Source organism: Euprymna scolopes, chromosome 18 (genome assembly GCF_053919585.1).
Source record: "Euprymna scolopes isolate OS-2025 chromosome 18, ASM5391958v1, whole genome shotgun sequence".
Lineage (NCBI taxonomy): Eukaryota > Metazoa > Mollusca > Cephalopoda > Sepiida > Sepiolidae > Euprymna > Euprymna scolopes.
The window spans coordinates 45,477,498-45,495,867 of NC_136499.1; the positions used below are offsets into that span (position 1 = coordinate 45,477,498).

An 18,370-nucleotide genomic window follows, 5' to 3' on the forward strand; every position below is an offset into this window, starting at 1 on the left:
ACATGATTTGTAGAGTATAACATCTTCATTCTATGACGAGTATATACATAAAAATGTTTTTTGTATTTTTGTAAATAAGTGTAATTCTAAATATACACCAAATTTTATGTTGATACTTGAGCGTATAAACATTGGAATTTCCTCAGATGTTTTTTTAAACAGCCTTTGTTAAAAAAAAAAAAATGTATATTGTTTTGTTAAACCTTTTATTGTTTAAATAATTTTATTTTGCTCATTTTATTAAAAAAAAAAGTTGAAAAGATATTTTTTGCTCAGTAGTGAGCTTTGCAAGAGTGTCGGTGAAAGAAATACAATCGCCAAAAGATAAGTGTTTCGTTATTTCTAGTCGCCATTTTGAAAAATCACTCGCAAACGCAACTGTTTCACTAGCAACGTAGAGCCCTGAAATGGATGTTAAACCAAATATGATGAGGATTGGTAGTGAAATAGAGGCCTCAGCAGTTTTTGATACTGATGCAGAATACGAAACATGCTGAAATAATAATGTTATTATTTAGAAAGCTATTCTTAACATGGAGATGAGAGGGCATTTCATTACTATTCCGTACTTTTATCTAATAATTTAATTAGCAAAAAATAACCATAAAATTTTAATTTGAAAATCCTATTAAAACTGTAGCACGGTATACACAAGTACCCCAATTTTTTTTTTGAATAGACATGTAATGGTATATTATATTTCTCTTAGTTTGTCTGACTGCCTGTCTGTTCCACTTTTTCTTGGAAACTACTGGTCCGATCTGACTGAAATTTTGTATGAACCTTTGTTATGATAAGGTGCAATGAACTAACTATTATAGTATCCCTTCGATGCACAGTTAAGGATGAACAGGGATTAGTATTTAATGCAAAAGTGTGCACAACTGTAACCATATTCAATAATCAATTTGGCATAAAACACTCGTTCTAAGTCAACAGCCTATAACTTTAGCCCGTCTTAAATGGGATAAAAAGTCTAGTGTATAATAATTTGTGTTGTATTTCTATTTCAATATCTATATCTATATAAATAGTTATTCCTTTACATGGAGGTAAATTAGCATATATTCAAATAGAGGCAGCTGACTGAAATGTTAGTATCGTTTATGACAACTGTTGCTTCTAAATGGCTTTTCTTGTAGATAGTTGAGAAGCAATATAAGAAGTATACCATCATTTTTTTTTTTTTTTGATCGAGAAAAAGAAAAATATTTTGGCAGTGTTTGCACTCCCTATTTATCGAGATATATGCACTAGTGCGTAAGTACAGTAGTTTTTGGTTTTCAGTTGGGACATTTGGAGAGTGCATAGCAGGGGCAGACAAATGCAATTTCAGGACCGAATTGAAAATTGAAAATATTTTTTTTCCCATAACAAAGCCAGAATTCTGAAATTTTTGAATGTACAATTTCCCTGTAAATAAAATCTCACATGATTGATTACTTAAAATTTTACTTTAACAACTTTCTTTCAAAAAAGTTTTGACTTTATTACAAAAATTTAAAATTTTGAAAGAAAAAAAAATAGTTTACTTAAAATTCACACGCATTTCGATAGTGCATGTTTACATTTTATTAAAAATAAAAAACGTCTATTTTGTTAAAAAAAAAGACTGTTTTGTGTTATTTTAAGTTTCTTAAATTTATTTTTAAAAAATTTCTTAACAAAAATTACATGCATTAAAAGATTTCAGGATTCTGACTTTGTTATAGAAAAAAAAAATCTTTTCGATTTGGTCCTGAAATTGCATTTGTCTACTCCTGCTGTGCACTCTCTAAATGTCCCAACTGAAAACAAAAAAAGTTGTACCTTCGCACTAGTGCCAAATAAATAAAGTCACACAATTACGTTAGTACTTTAATTTTTTATAAATAAATTATTTTTTATTTTTCTTGATAAATTATATAAAAAAAAAAAAAACACACACACCGACCATTGACTTCTTATTATAGGATGGGGGATTTCTTTCTAAATTCATTTAAGACAGTAGTGTATATCTGAGGTTGTTGCTTGACTTTGTTAGCTTTCTTGTTTTCACTCATAACTTTAAATTGGTTTCATCTGGCTAGGAAAAAAAAAACATGTTTTTTTTTTTTTTGTGATCTCAAAGTAGAAGATATATTTTATGATGATAATTAGAGAAATGCTAATCCAACGTAATGACCAAAAAAAAACAAAACAAATTGAACATCAACGTTTTATCTTTAATTCAGGACTTTCCCAAGATTGTAAGGTAAAAAGTTATAATTATAATAAAAGATTAACTCTGGATAATACAGGGAGATATGTATAAAACAGAAGACCTTGTTGGTTTGGTTACAATGAAAGAATAAATGGCAGTTGGTACAGAAAATAGAAAAACATAGGAAGAAGTATTAGGGATGGAGTTGAGAGAAAGAGGAATAAATAAAGACCTGACCAGAGATAACTTGGTTTGAGAGTCAATTTTCTAAGCAAATCAACACATCTAGATTAAAACAGACAAGTATATTATGAATGCCTTAAAAATGAGATACATGAAAGAAAACAAAAGGCATGATAGAATAAAAATGTTTAAAAATTTTAATCAATTTATATAAAAATTAGTAACTGATACTTATATGTGTATTGGAGCAAAAATTTTTTATATCAAGTGAGTGTATTTAAAAAACGTTTTGAGTTAGATGTGTATATAATTTATAAATACTTTTTTATTAATTTCTATTATATTAGGTATCGGGAATCATACTGGATAACTTCTCCCGAGGACGTGTGCGTCATATTTGGTTTAGTATTTCTACAGATTTGGTTGTAGACGCTAGACGGTAAGAATTTTTTTTCCTATTTGAGAATAAAAGCAAATTTTTTAAGAAAGTTATCATATATATATATGTATATTTTATAAATAAATATATGAATTTTGCTGTGATTCTACATAATTTAATTCAGAATTTCCATATATATATATATATATATATATATATATATTCTATAAATAAATATATGAATTTTGCTGTGATTCTACATAATTTAATTCAGAATTTCCATATATATATATTTTATAAATAAATATACGAATTTTGCTGTGATTCTACATAATTTAATTCAGAATTTCCATATATATATATTTTATAAATAAATATATGAATTTTGCTGTGATTCTACATAATTTAATTCAGAATTTCCATATATATATATATATATATATATATATATATATATATAAAAAAAAATGGAAATTCTGAATTTAATTATTTAGAATTACAACAAAATTTATTGTTTGACAAGGAATACAAATAATTTTTAAAGTTTTTTTAATCCATGGATTTTCAATGAATGGCTCATCTTATCAAAGGACATGTTATTAGCAAAATAGTTATGGGTAATTACAAATTTTACTTATGAGCATATAAATTGAAAATTAAATTTGAAATGATAGTGTAAAATTATATATTATATATATGTGTGTGTTTTCTTTTGGTCTTGAATGAAAAACATTAAATTACTGAAGCTTAAATTTGCAATTGAATTCCTTCTTTATTTAAAATGCTTTACTGTTTATATGCGCAAGTGTATATGTGTGTGTGTGGGGGGGGTGATAATTGAAAACAAAAATTGCAATTTTTCACAAATATTTAAAATTACATTAATATTCTCCTCAAATGTGCTAATATTTGTTATTAATGTTTTGCTTATATGCTTAAAGTATTTTTCAATACAGAACACTCTGGATTGCTACAAAAAAAAAAAAAACTCTGGGATTTTCTTAAGTTCTACTTTAGCAAACGTCCTGATTGCTGCCGGTTCATCTACAGGCACAGGAACAAAATGAAAAGACAGCTGGATTTCAACAATAGCCCCTTTAGCCGGGTTGCAGTTTTAATATTGCTAGGTGCCAGAACAATCCACTTTGGGTGGCTCTGTTAAATATTCAGGCTGTGTTTACAGAAAAATCATTTTGACAAGAAGATGTTAACCTGGCAATGATACACAAGAAACACTATAACATGATCAATTGTCAAAAAATGAGATAAATGTTGGATGTATGAAAGGTTATTGGAGAAGTACATGCAGGTGCAATTGAGTTACATCGAGCAAATAAAAAACAAATAGGTTCGATTTTTAATTCATTGAGACAACTGTTCCCCAATAAAATGCTCAGAGTGTGGTTACAGTAACAATGCTGTTCCATGGTGGTCACAAATTGTTATATAATCACAACCCAAAATTTATATTGGGAGTTGGTTAGCAATCGGAGCCTGAAAAGAAATAACCGTTGAATTTCTGTACATGCATTTTTCTCCTAAAAACCCACTATCCTCAACCGTCACTGATAATGAAGATGTATCATGATATTTTTGTATATTAATGTGTCGTCATTCTTTTTAAGCGTAGCAGTAATACTACAGCTCCACCATCAATTAAAATTCTCGTGAAGAGGGATTGAACTTTAGGACAGCTATATTGGTGACTTAACTCCAAATTGTTTGCCTACAACAGTCAGAGACACTTTAGTTGTTCTGGAGGTCAGAGTGATAGTCGTTACACCTAAGTAAATGCATATATGTAAAAACCTAGAAAGGAAAAAAAAGCCTTTTCAGAGAAATTTCTCCCAGAATGTAGGCAGCATAGGTAAAATTTTCTGTGCCGTAGCATCTGATAACATCGCAAGTTGTCTCCCTACACATCTAGAGCAGCTATTCTCAACCTTTCCTTCATCATTGACGCCTCAGCTTTATGCATTTTCCTATTTACCCTCCACTCACATACAAAAAAATTCATAGTCATCATAAAGCGACAGAAAAACAAGAAGGTCAAAAAGAACCTTTTTATTGTTTTGAATGTAAGGTTTTATATAAAAATAGTATTATACATTCATATCGCAAAAATAATGAAAATTAAATCTTTTCTATATGGAAAATTATGAAGTTAATTCGTATTACAAAAAAAATAATGAACAGAAACACTCGAAGCATTATCGGTGAGAACACTGCTGATTCATTGGGTCAATCAGTTTGTTTATACAGAGAGCTGTTTCTGACAAGGCTACTCACATATCATCATTGGCTTTCAGGCAGCTTCTGGCCTTTGTTTTTATTGCTACTAAACTTGAGAACCCTGATATTTACATAAGAATATAGTGACAAAAGGAACAAACACTTGGAAGGCACGATGAGTAAGGAATGCGAATGAATCTGAGTTTTATCCAACGTTTTCAAATTCTTCTCTAAGAGTAGCAGAAAAATCAGTTCATCTTTTATTTCTCACAGTTCAGTGGTAAAAGCTCATTATCCATTTCTTTGTTGGAATCATGTCTTTTGAAAAGTAGTCAGTGAAGTGGTTCTTCAAGATATTCAAATGGTCTGTGATGTGAACACCCTCGACAGACCCGACAAGCTGCAAAATCCCACCCCTACACTGTAGAGATCCCTAGATGTAAAAGATCTTTCTACTCCAATAGTTTCTTCCCCAGAACCGCTAGACTTTGGAATTCCATTCCAGGTCACTGCTTCCCCAACTGTACTGACATGCAGAAGTTCAAGTGCAACGTGAACCAACATCTTGCTGCCCAAATCCCTACATAGTACCCCAGTAGTTGTTTCCTCTGATAGTAGTCCCCTCCACCAAAGTGGCAATGTGCCTTGTTTGGGGTGAAAATGTAATAAAAAAAAAAAAAGAAAAAAAAAAATGTCTTCATTTATCCTAGGTAACACGCCAGGACTTATACTAATAATCTCATCCCAATTTGGGACATGACACAATCTGAAAAGAAATAATTATTTTTAAATTATTAGGTACTTCAATAACTTAGGGGTAAATTTACCCCTGATTGGATGATTTGCTGAAAGTACTACAGCATAGAGGTTAACCTAGTACGACCATGCAAAGTGTTCATCCTATTTTCTTTTGTGAATCAATGCCCCCTCCCCCACTGAGTGATTCGGTCACACACTGACTAATCAACTGGTGGGGCGCATTGATTCAGATGTCCCTTAAGGAACTTCTACAATCAGCCAGCAAAGAGAGCTCAACCGGCAAGCAATACAGACCTCTCTCTCGCCTGCCATTGACCACTGGATGCAACAATTCCTCCATACTTGTTGTAGAAGCTGATGAGCCACTGGGCACTTCAGCATACCAGCCGTTGTCGAAGAAACGGCTTCGTTTTTCCTGGTCGGTTTACTTCTTATATTGAATAAACCTTTTTTGTTCTTTGTCTTAAAGAGGTGTTGTTCTTTCTTTTATATTCACAAATTTATGATGAGAAGGAAAATATAAATTTGCGAATTACTTAGGACTTCTATCCAGTCATGGCTGACGGAACAAGAGCATGCTACCCCCGTGAAGTAAATAAAGGGTTCTGCTCCAAATTCTGCCTAAATTCCCGAGTTTGACGGAAACATTCCCGAATTTGACAAGGTACACCTGAAGAAGGTCGGACGTTATATCGATCGAAACGTTGTGAAAATCACACTCAAGATGAGAACTGTAGTCTGATGAATAATAATACAAATAAATTTCTTTTCCTAAAAGTTTATTCACACCTTTTGGGGCTGATTTAATTTTTCTCCTAAAATTCAAGGCATCAGTTGGGGGACCATATAGTTTTTGGCTTGTTTTAATTAAATCTACTTGGAATAAGAAAGATTGAAATTTGTTAACTTTTTATTATATGATTGTAAAATGCCTTTTTGCTTTTTTTAGGGATTTAAAAGATATTGGCTGTCATATTCGTGTAATTGATGGTTGTAATGAACTGGACAAACAAACCAGGTTTGTTAATTTTTCAGTTTTTTTTTTTTTTTTTTTACTAAAGTGCCACTATTTATCAAGGCCCAAATGCCATTCGAGGATAAAAGTTAAATGAATGTCAGGTGAACGATAAGAACGTCATGATGATTGGTAATGATGCCGGTAATAGATCAGAATTTGATCATTTAAGAAAGGGGGTCTACAAGAATTTGTTTATATGAGACTTGAAAATGACCATGTTATAATCAGCTGGGAAGCAGCCCTGTGGTACTGTTTTCCACAAATGATCATTTCTTGGGAGGAAAATGTGCTCATGGAAGTTCTGTTTAGTTTTAGGTGGAGAAAGAGCGTGAAAAAGGGAGACTATTGACAGTGGTTATAGCTAGACGAGTTTTTGTTGTGAATGTGGGAGGGGATCATAGGGTGAAGTGGTACAGTGTGTCACAGACAGGCAGTTCTATGAAAGAAACTTTGTTCATGGAAGTTCTGTTTAGTTCTTGGTACACAAGGTTAACAGACAAGCATCTGTAAATGTTTTACAGGAATTGAAGCTCAGTCAAACACCTGCCATGAAAATAATATTAGAGTAAAGAAAAACTAGCAATGTCTCCTTTATGAGAAAGAGATACTAGGAGGAAAAAACATCATCGCTCACTAGATTTCCAAGTTGGTTTTGTACTCTGTCGATGTGATAGTCATCAAAGAAGCAAGCGCCTAAGTGTTTGTGCCTTGTGTGGCTATACATAAAAATGACAATAATGAACTTACCTTCAGGTTGGATCTGAAAAAAAGATGCCATGAAGATTGACTGAGCTTTTATACCAAACCCGAGCCACATGTTTACAGGTCATGTGATGGGGAGGAGGAATGGATAAAAACGGTGTGAGAAATGGAAGAGGGGAGGAAGGAAGGAAGGAAGGAAATGAAGTCAACAAGCACTTTTGTTTAACTGCTACCAGGAAGCAACTGTTGCAGGGACGAATTTATTTTTTTTGGAAAGGATAAATCTGCAACTGAAGTTGTTTCAACAGTCGAGGTAGGAAAAGGTGCTCTTTTTTATACTTTTCTGTTTCATCTTTATAGACTGTTTGCTGAGTATAGTGTTACATTCATACCCTTTCAGTTCTTCATAGAAAGTATTTATGTCTGTAATTGTGTTGCATCGTAAATGTTTTAATTGTAATTTATTTCAAATAAAATTTAACACACTGTAATGTATTTATTTCAAATAAACAGGAAACAAGGAATTAAACAAAACAAAATGGTACTTGTACAGTCTAATCAAGACATTAAAAAATGAAAATATCGAAAAAAAAAAAGGTTATATTGTACGTATCCGTTTTGAACTGAAGATCTCCGAAAAAAAATTTTACTTAATTTAAGTAGTTTTTTTTACAGCGGAAAAACACATTTTTATGACAGCGCGTTGAAAGTAGCCATCTTTGAATTTTTTGAACATGCCACAGGGAGATAACTCAGTTTAAAGCGCCGACACTCCATCCCCATCTTTAATACTAGCTTTTCTTCCTAAAAATTGAATCTTTTGTTAGGTATCATAATAAATTGTTTTTTCACTGTAAAAAAAAAACTACTTGATGAAATTAAGTGAAATTTTTTTTTTTATAAAATGAAGAAAAAAAAGAGGATGGTACTTTTATGTAATACAAACCAACCTAAACCAACTTTTCCTGAACTAAACCTAAAACTAGGGATAGGTAAAACAACAGTTTTTTTTTCCTAGTGTACCAAAACAACATTACAGAATTCACTTAAATGCCAAATAAAATCAGCAGTTTCTTTTAGATAACTTCTTTGCAAAAAAAAACAAAACATGAAAGAAAAAAACCCAAACAAAACAAAAATGCTAATAATACATTCAGTTTGCCTGATGAATTATGTTAGCTAGTCTTGGAAGTCTCCGGTGAAACTTAGGAGTAATGATGTAAGTGCTGTAAGTTTGCTGAATACCTATTACTAAAAATTTTTTGTTAATAGAGTAAATTTTTTTTAGAAACAAGTTGCCAGATCAGATTAAGAAGAAAAATAATATTGAACATTTTAAAACAGAATTACATGAATTCAGAAATAAGAGTATTTTAGGGGATTATCTGTTGAAATATTTATTTGGATTGTAGAAAAAATCGGTTATAGTCAGCTAACGTACTTCCTAACTTCCGGCGTGGCTGCTACCGGAAGCAGTGACAAGGCAAATCAGTTTCTTCACTTTTATAGTTCTTCAGTATTTCTATTGTGACACGATTTATTGAAATAAAGTATAAGAAAAGCACATTAATGAAAAATATGCAATAAAAATTAACAAAATTATAAAGATAAAATAACACAATTAGTCTTTATTTGCACTTTTAATAACAAAATAAAAAAATAAAAGGTTTTACTTTATTGGAAATTTTCTAAGAAATATTTTTATGAAATTATAAAAATGTTTTTTTTTTTAATTTTAGAAATAAGTTTTTTATTTTAATTTATATAATTAACACACATGAAAGTATAAAAATAAAATTATTGAAACTAAAATAACAAATTGTATTATTGAAATCAAAGTAACAAATTTTCAAACATCATAAAAAACACATATTCAATATATAATAGTCCCAAAATAGTTTAAAAAGATTTTTAAAAGTTTTTTCAATAATTAAAAATAAAAAGGGGTGAGGGCACAAAAAGTGTTTTCAATAATTCTTTAAAAAAAAATAAAATCAATTGATCCTTTGACAAAGGTGGGATTGGACCTAGTAATTCATTACTGTTCGTTCGGTTGTTTGTTGCCCCCAAATCGTTTGTCCATTCATTTGTTCACACTTTTCTTAATAACCACACCTTAGATTTTTAAAAAAATTTTGAACAAACATTAGTTATGGTGAAAGTAAATTTTTTGCTTGTGGAGGTGCACCCCGCATGCTCGGCTTGTTCTTAATTAAAATAAGACCAAAAAACTTTTTAATGATTATTAAAAAAAAAAAACAAAACAAAAAATGAACAATCGGAAAAACAGTAAAAAAATAAGTACATGCACAGAGGAAATATAGGCGAAAGAAAAAAGTGAAAAAACTGATTTGCCTTGTCATCACTTCCGGTAACAACCATGCCTGAAGTTAGGAAATATGTTAGCTGACTATAACGAAAAAATCCAACTCTGACTCCTTTCAAAACTACTGATTTCACTCCTATGATACTGTAAACACAAAATTGTGATTTTTTTTTTTATGGATCGTGATTAATATGGTCGTCGAGGAAATTATGCTGCGTTGATGAATATCCACATCGTTACTGTTTTTGTTACTCAATGCAAATATTTATTTTGATTTAAACTAATTGTCGTTTATCCTTGTAAAACTGTGTTATTATTTCTTGCAGAGTTTTTGGCCTTTCTCCAGATCTCAAAGAGGGAGTTGTCTTTAGTACTTATGCCACTCTTGTTTCGTCTGTCCAAAGAGGATGTAAGTACATTTTATGCTTATTAATTCTTGTTTCTTTAAAAAATAAAATAATTTACTGTTTTTTTTTCTAATTTTCACATATTATTCGACCAAGACATCGCTCTTTCAGATGGTACCAGTTTCGACCCAATCCGATGCTGCTGAGAAAAATTTTTGCAGACATACAAAAACACACACACACACACACATTTTGCCTTTTATATATTAGACTAGCCTGGGTACCCGGCATTGCTCGAGTGTTTGGAGGTGTGTGTTTAGCAAAAAAAAAAAAAGTGGTAGTAGGCAGGTAAGCTTGAACTTGTGATGCGAAAGCGTAAAAGAAAATGGAAAAAAAAACCCCCCTGACATCTTACCGCTACTCCATGACACGACCGGAAGTTTGGAACGTTGAAATTAAGTAAAGTCATTCCAACCGATACGATGACTTGCAAAAATGGCGATGCAAAAAAAACACAAAAATGCTCCTAGTAGAAAACTGCCTAGTGGAGGGTGAAGGAATTAATACTTTAGCCAATTTTTTGATATTTATCATCCGAAGCGTTGAGCTTTAAAACTATACTGATCTCATGAAAATCTATCACCTCTGTTGAAAGTTTTAGGCAGACATACATACATTTAAACAAACAGATGAGATTTATATTATAGATTAGTGCGAACACTGTCAGAGTATTATTTTTTGCCTTCTTTTTACGAAAGATATACTCAAAGTAGAATACATGATGTTAATTATTTTGTTTATTTCTTTCTCAGCCTTAACGGGTACTCGCCAGAGTCGTCTACAACAGCTCATCAATTGGTGCGGAGGGAAAGATTTTGATGGATGTCTCATTTTTGATGAATGCCATAAAGCTAAGAATTTTGTTCCTGTAAGTTAAACTTTGTCGCATATCGAATAACTTTGTGTCAGACTCTTGTGTTCCTCGTTGGTGACAACAATGATGAATTAGGATATCATCCAATATTCTTTTCCCAGTGTGGCTGTCTCGGTGGTTTTATCTGGACTCCATGTGGTAGACCATTCTCCCGTCTTGCTGCCTCTTCCCCTTACAGTAATTAGAAGCTGCCTTAGAATGAATAAATGAACGTGCACATACTACATATTCACTTCATCAATTGAAGTATAGAAATGAACAATGAAAAGAAAAAATTAATACACCTGACTGAAAAAAAAAGTCTACCAAAAAACACAGAGTTATCTTAATGAAATTTTCAGTATTGTAAGCTGGGGTGATTCTGGCCACTTTAAGTTATGAATAAAAATAAAAATAATAATGCGTAAATAACTCCGCAGTAAATATTTACTGCTGCACCGCAATGTGTCTGTAAAATTATGAAATTGTATAAAATCTGGAAACTATGTTTAAAATGCAGAGATCATATATTATTTACGCATTATTATTTTTATTTTTTTAAATGACCCAAAGTCACCCCAGGTGTCCAGAGTCACCCCAGCTTACGGTATTTATTTCACGTACTACCAGATCAGGCTGTCTGAAGATACCAATTTCCTGACAAAAACATTGATATTGTTTTTTTTTTTTTTCAATACGCAAGTGTATGTTGCAATATCGAAAACAACAGTTATCATCTACAAAACAACTAGACCAAATACCATGAATAAATATTCAAAGATATAAATAATTTGAAGCATATAAACTTTAATCAAAATAATTGGATTTGGCATTAAATAATCCCAAAAAGGGTTGATATAAAACGATCAAACCAAATCATTATTTATTAATAAATGAATGTTAAAATCACATTTTTTATTTTTTTTAAAATTTTTTTTTTATAAAGGAGTTACCACTTATCAAGGCTCGGACGCCACTCGAGGATATGGGTTTAATGGGTATACATTAGTCAATGGGATTATAGCGTAGTAAACATAAGTAGTGGAAATTTTGTGAATTGGATTACTTAGGGGAACGGTTCATCAAGAATTTGTTTATGTTGGACTTGAAAACAATCAAATTGTAGTCAGTTGGAAATTAGTTTTATTTTCATTGCATATCACTAATTTATTATTTACAGTATTCAAACTAGTTTCTGCTTTTGGGTTACTGTTATCAGGTTGAAAAGTTTATACATATATATATAAATGTTTGACAGTGACTCTTAGTATTCTAAAACATCCCGCTCTAACTCCTGTTTTAAAGTCATCCAATATTTAGAGTTTCTGTTGAAAAAGAAGAGAAAGCTTTTACTTGTACCTAAGAGTAGAGTTTGGCACTTTTTCTCAAATTTTTTCTTTTTCCATGAAGAACATATCTGTGTATAAAATTAAAATAAAAAACTATATTTATTTAAAAATATGAAGATGTCACTTTATTTTAATCATAAAAAAAAACAAAAACAAAAGTACACTGAATGCAAAACCTCCAGAAACAAAGTTCTGAGGAGAATATCCACAGGAAAACCATTGTATTTTCATTATTTAAAAAAAAAAAAAATTCTTTTTTTTTTTTTTTGTCTAAAGAATTTTTGAGTCATACTTGATATTGTCATACATAGTAATAGTATAACGTGGTTGTTACACTTGAACTGTGTTGTCACATTTCAACCACTCAGACCCACACATTGTCTGGTACTGTCACAAAAGAAGAAACAAAACAAAAAGGAAAGAAATAAAAATCTGACTCAGCAATTTTTTAAAAGTGAAAATGAAGTGCATTTATTCATGGTTCTTCCAGCAATAACGCATTTCATTATCTTTCAAAAGTTTTTTCGCACGCTCATATGTTTTACAGCACTCTGCCATATTACATGTGCTTTTTAAAAGTATCTCTCCCTGCCACCTGACTCCGACCATAGCCAGCACTTTCTTGCGCTTGACTTCACTTGTCCATCATTCCCCGCATGCACTTTGCTTCTCTTTCTCGACCATTTCCATTTGCTTGCTTTCCAGCTGACTACAATTTGATTGTCTTCAAGTCCAACGTAAACAAATTCTTGATGAACCATCCCCCTAAGTAATCCAGTTTACAACATTTCTTTTTCTCTTCTTCCCATGACATCAGCATGTGCACACTTGCCAATTTGCATACATGCTTTAACGGCTGCCGCTAATATTTTCGCTAGATTAAATTAATTTTTGGGCTTTAAAGTAGTGATAATCTTTTAATCTCAGCCAATGAAATGACTTATGTGCACACTCCAGACAGCTTCGCCACATGATTGAGAACAAAATTTCACCACTTATCATAAACTTGGGTCATTATTCCAAATGTTAGGAATGGCATACCAGTATCAATCAACGTTTATCTGGTTAGTCCATCTCTTTAGCTATCCTACGACTGCTGCTGATTTTCTCACACTTGCTCATACATGTTATGTTACCAAGAGAGCACACCACTTTGTTATAATAGTAAAATAGTGTTCCATTGTGAACCCCCAATTTTTCTTAATTGAATAGTTTTTAGTATATGATTCTTAAAAAAGTATTGCTCTCTTTTCTAAAAACATTATGTTGTTGAGATATATATCAATATATATTTATAGTGAAAATTTTTTAATCTCTCCTCCTGCAAAAACCTATTGTCGTCATCCCCCCTAATGGGAATATATATGCAATTGGGGACCCCATGTGAATTTCATACTCCCGTGAAAATTCTTCCCTTGGAAGAAACCAGTTTAACTCGCCTAGCGTGAGTGCCGCTTCAGTACAGTTCATGGGCCAAAACAGATTAATTAACTCGTAGACAATTTCCAATCAAAATTTAAAAAAATAAAACAATTATTTTATTGTGTTATATCATTTTAGAAATCAAATTTAAGAGTGATCGTTTTTTTTTTTTTTTTTTTTGTAGGGAAAGGAACATGCAAGCACAAAAGTAGCCAATGCAGTTATGACTATACAAAGGTAAGTACGCATGAACGTTTATTATTAATCAATGTACATATATGTTATATTATTGACTTGTCCACCAAATTTCATTCATGAATGTCCAACAGTTTTTGTTTTATCACTGTTTAATATACGAGTCTCATTAATAAAATGTGTAATCCTAAAACAGTTTCACACCTACCAAACCATAACCACCCAGATTTTTATCTATTAGATTGTCTCAAAGATGTTCATTAAAACAGTCCCCAGACTAGTCTTAAACTGAAGCCAATAGCAGGGCGGTGACAAGATAGGTGTGTCAGAGTCCCTATTTACTTGTCTCCTCAAGAGGGCAGAGTTAAACACAAGGTTGGTTTTTAAAGCCAACTTGTTCATGCAGTAGCTTAGAATGAAACGTGGTGTAGCTTAATTGCCATATATATTTTCATAACTTACTACTATATATATATATATATATATATATATATATATATATATATATATATATATATAAGGTTAACAAATTGATAGACACATAATTTTTGTAAATTTGAACTCTTTGAAGCATAATTGGAAAAATTTATAAAAGAAAAAAAACAAAACAATTCTTACATTACTAGTAAAATGGAATTTCCAGGATGGTTTCTTTCTCACAATCTTCCATCTGTGGAACACATTACCATGGGATTGATTTCTTGTAGACTAATACATGATTATCTTCAAATCCAATGTCAACAAGTACTTATCGTAAATCATATTCATGAATAATCACACTTTGTTCATTTCATTCATAATTTCCAAGCCTCTCATAACATTCTTCATCTTTTAGCTGCCAGTTCGTCCATCTCACTAACCTTTATCCTCAAGTAGCTTTTAGCATCAATAAATGGTTATTCATTAGTAAAAAAGATAAGAAAACATGGACATATTATTTCATTCCTTTCAAGGAGTTTAGACACAAGGTCAGGCGTGGTTTTTAAGAAGCCAGCACACTGGGATAAGCACATTCTGGCCTACAAAAATGCCTGAGCAGTTGGCGTTTCTTAGTAGGAGTGTCTCAGGCAATTAGCAATAAACTACCTTCTTCTCAGAGAGTAGGTAAATCCTAGGAGGGTGGACTGCTAAGGGTTTTATCCCTGGACTGAGGAACTGCTGATGACTTGTGCAGTTCTAGGAGGTCCTCTCTCCCAGATTATTGCCTTCCATCTTTCGAGTGGAGTAAGTTTATTGTTTACTGTCTGAGGCACCCCTACTAGGAAATGATGACTGGGTTGCCTAGGCAATTTTTAATAGGCTTCATGGACACTGGCTTGACTCTCCCTCACCTTCTGCCCTTGTGCCACATCTTCCTGTGGTGGAAAGCAAGTAAATAACACTTAGGGTTGAACAGAAACGTGTCTCAGCCCGACAGCAACAACAAAGCCGCTGTTGGACTGATTTTTTTTTAATAAATTTATATAACCAGAAGTAAGTAGCCATTTGTTTTGTTAAACGGTTTTTGTGATTTTAAACCAATGTCTTTTATTTCGTTTTATTTTAACAGACTTCTTCCTAAGGCAAGAGTTATTTATTGTTCTGCGACTGGTGTATCCGATGTAAAGAATATGGTAAGAATTTTAAAAGTTTTTATTTTGAATTCATATTATTTTAATTATTCAGACAATGTTTTTGAATTGAAAGCCATGTTTAATTTCAGAAGAGTTTCTGATGGGTAGCTAATCTGTATAAGTCTTAAACTTTAAAAGTTTGTGGATGAAGAGCAAAAATCTTTCTCGTTTGGACACAAAAAAATTATATGCAGGAATTTTAAAAAATCCAATATTTTTTATGGAACGATTCCAGTTTCTGATTGGTTGCTAGCAGGACGTGGTTCTATTTGATTGGTTAGTTCCTATCGTCAGTGTTTATAAGTAGAACCTTCCAATTTTCTTTAATTATGCCCTCTTTTTATATAAAAAATATTGCAACAATTTTGAATTCATATTATTAGCATTATTTAGACAAGGTTTCAGTTGATTTAACCTCCGACCTTTTTGAGTGAAACATTGTACAAATAACACTCAAGATGAGAACAGTAGGTTGAATAATACAAATAGTACAAAATTATCATTACTACTTTAGATGAGTGGTTTTAGTGAAAAATAAAAAAAAAGATACCTCCAGATGCCAGTGAGTTTTCTACTCTAATAGCTACTTTTATCAAACTGCTAGCTTTTGGAATTTGTTTCCTGCCCCTTGTTTCCCTGACTGTACCAACATGCAGAAGTTTAAATATTATATGAACAAAGATTGAAGTTGGGAATAAGGACTCCGACTGACTTCACTGTGAAGAAAGAAAAAAAAAAGACATGTTTCACTTGACACCGATTTTGATCTTCACCTTCGCATACACATTTGCTCTATAAACGAATATCGCGACAAGAAAACTTTGTATTTATTTATATATATATATATATATATATATATATAATAATAATAATAATAATAAAAAAAATAAAAAAACGATAAATAATATAATTGGTTTTTATTATTATTATTATTATTATTTAAAAAAAAAAGCAATTGGAAGTTTAGTTTAAAACGTTTTATTGTCACAATATAATAATATAACTCGTTTTTATTCAAAAATATATTTCAATACAAAGTTTGTTTCAAAAAGTTTTATTGTTGCGATATAATAATATAATTCGTTTTCATTATTATTTAAAAGTGTATATATATATATCAATACAAGATCAGGTTTGAAAATATTTTCTTGACAAGATATTTGTTTACAGAGCCAATGTCTATGCAAAGGTGAAGGTCAAACCGATATCTAGGGAAAGATGTCCTTTTTTTCTTTCTCTCAGGGTCCTTAGTCCCTACTGTGTCCTAAAGATCTTGTTACACAATTCTCCATTTAAGATGTCTCTGTAGATATATGATTCCTAATAAACAGTAGCCTTTTATGTCTTGCTAACAATTTCCTTGTTTGGATTGAATGAAAAAATAAAATAAGTTCACTTAATGTTGTAACCTTGAAGGGTCGATAATAATTAAAACAATACACTGGTACATTTACAAGAGTGTATGTATTTATTTATTTTTTAGGATTTTCTTTTGTTTTTCATGAGGATGCCAGGCATTCACCCACAATTTCAGTAACTTCAACTGAATGATTTTTTTTTAAAAATTCTAATCGTTTCTTTAGGTTCAATTGTTTTTATTTCTCTTGCACTTGGTTCACCGGGTATATCTTAACAGGTACATTTTGAAATTCTTTCTCATGAGTCTGGTTGCTCCTATAAGTACTGGAATGATGGAGATCTTAATATTCCAGTTTCTTTTCATAGCGTACAAAAGACGTTTGTATTTCGTTATCTTCATCTTCTCACCTCTGTTAAGACTAGCATTGTTAGGGACACTTACTTCAACTAGGGTTGCTACTTTCTTCCTCTTTTCCCATGACACTATATCAGGCTTAACAGCTCTGTTTTCTAGGTACGTAGCTGTAGTAATTTTATAGTCATAATGAATGGTGTGAAACTCTGCATCCATACTGTCACCATGACTGCTACAACTCTTTGATGTAACACTATTCATAATATCTGGAAGAATTCATCCTAAATTAGGGTAGATCATCATAACGATTTCTTATTTTTTTCATGGCTTTACATACTTTGTTTGTTGAAATTCAGTTTGATTTTAACTTTTCTGTTCTAATATTAACAAATATCCAAAGCACATCAAAATCTTTTTTTTTTATCAAACATTCCAGTTATAGACATAAATCTGTGTTTTTGTTGCCAATGTTGTGTGCAACATAAGTCTGGGTTATTTTCATGCCCGAATAAATCCGAATTACTTGTTGACAGCGTTGTGCTAAAAAAAAAAAAAATGTTGGTTCAAATAAATACCTTGTTTCGTTGTTGTGACATAAGTTCCAAATCATAATAGCCAGTGTTATGACCTTAACAAGGTGATAATAATTGCAACAACATGGTGGTATTTTTACAAGAGTATACATACAGAAGTACAAAAATGTTACAGAAAGTCTGCATCCTATACTGTGGCTATGACTGCCACGACACTTTGTTGTAACACTATTCATAGTCTCTGAAAGAATCCATCCTAAATTAGAATAGATCACTATCACACCATAACACTTTATTAGCTTTCCGGAAAATCTCAATGAACTATTTTTGTTTTAAGTACTCCAGGGAGAAGGTGGGTATCATTGATTATTTCTTCCTCTGAGCAACAAGCCGCATGATATACCATCAACAACAATGCCGCAATAGGATAGTTTGAAGTGTGAATAGAGAACAGCAGTTTGCAACATGGTTGGCCTTCCAATAAATTAGATGCAGTGAAGCTT

At 31.6% G+C, this 18,370-nt stretch overlaps 1 protein-coding gene across 2 annotated transcripts in view; it reads left to right on the forward strand.

Moving 5' to 3' along the window:
* LOC145297611 (uncharacterized) overlaps positions 1-18,370 on the forward strand; it is a 346,611-nt gene that overhangs the window by 61,160 nt on the left and 267,081 nt on the right. For both annotated transcript variants that reach the window (XM_080143676.1, XM_080143675.1), the window contains exons 6-11: positions 2,713-2,804; positions 6,685-6,753; positions 10,108-10,190; positions 10,941-11,056; positions 13,997-14,049; positions 15,557-15,620. In XM_080143676.1, the coding sequence (XP_079999802.1) occupies positions 2,713-2,804; positions 6,685-6,753; positions 10,108-10,190; positions 10,941-11,056; positions 13,997-14,049; positions 15,557-15,620 (477 nt within the window). The remainder of the gene's footprint in view (positions 1-2,712; positions 2,805-6,684; positions 6,754-10,107; positions 10,191-10,940; positions 11,057-13,996; positions 14,050-15,556; positions 15,621-18,370) is intronic.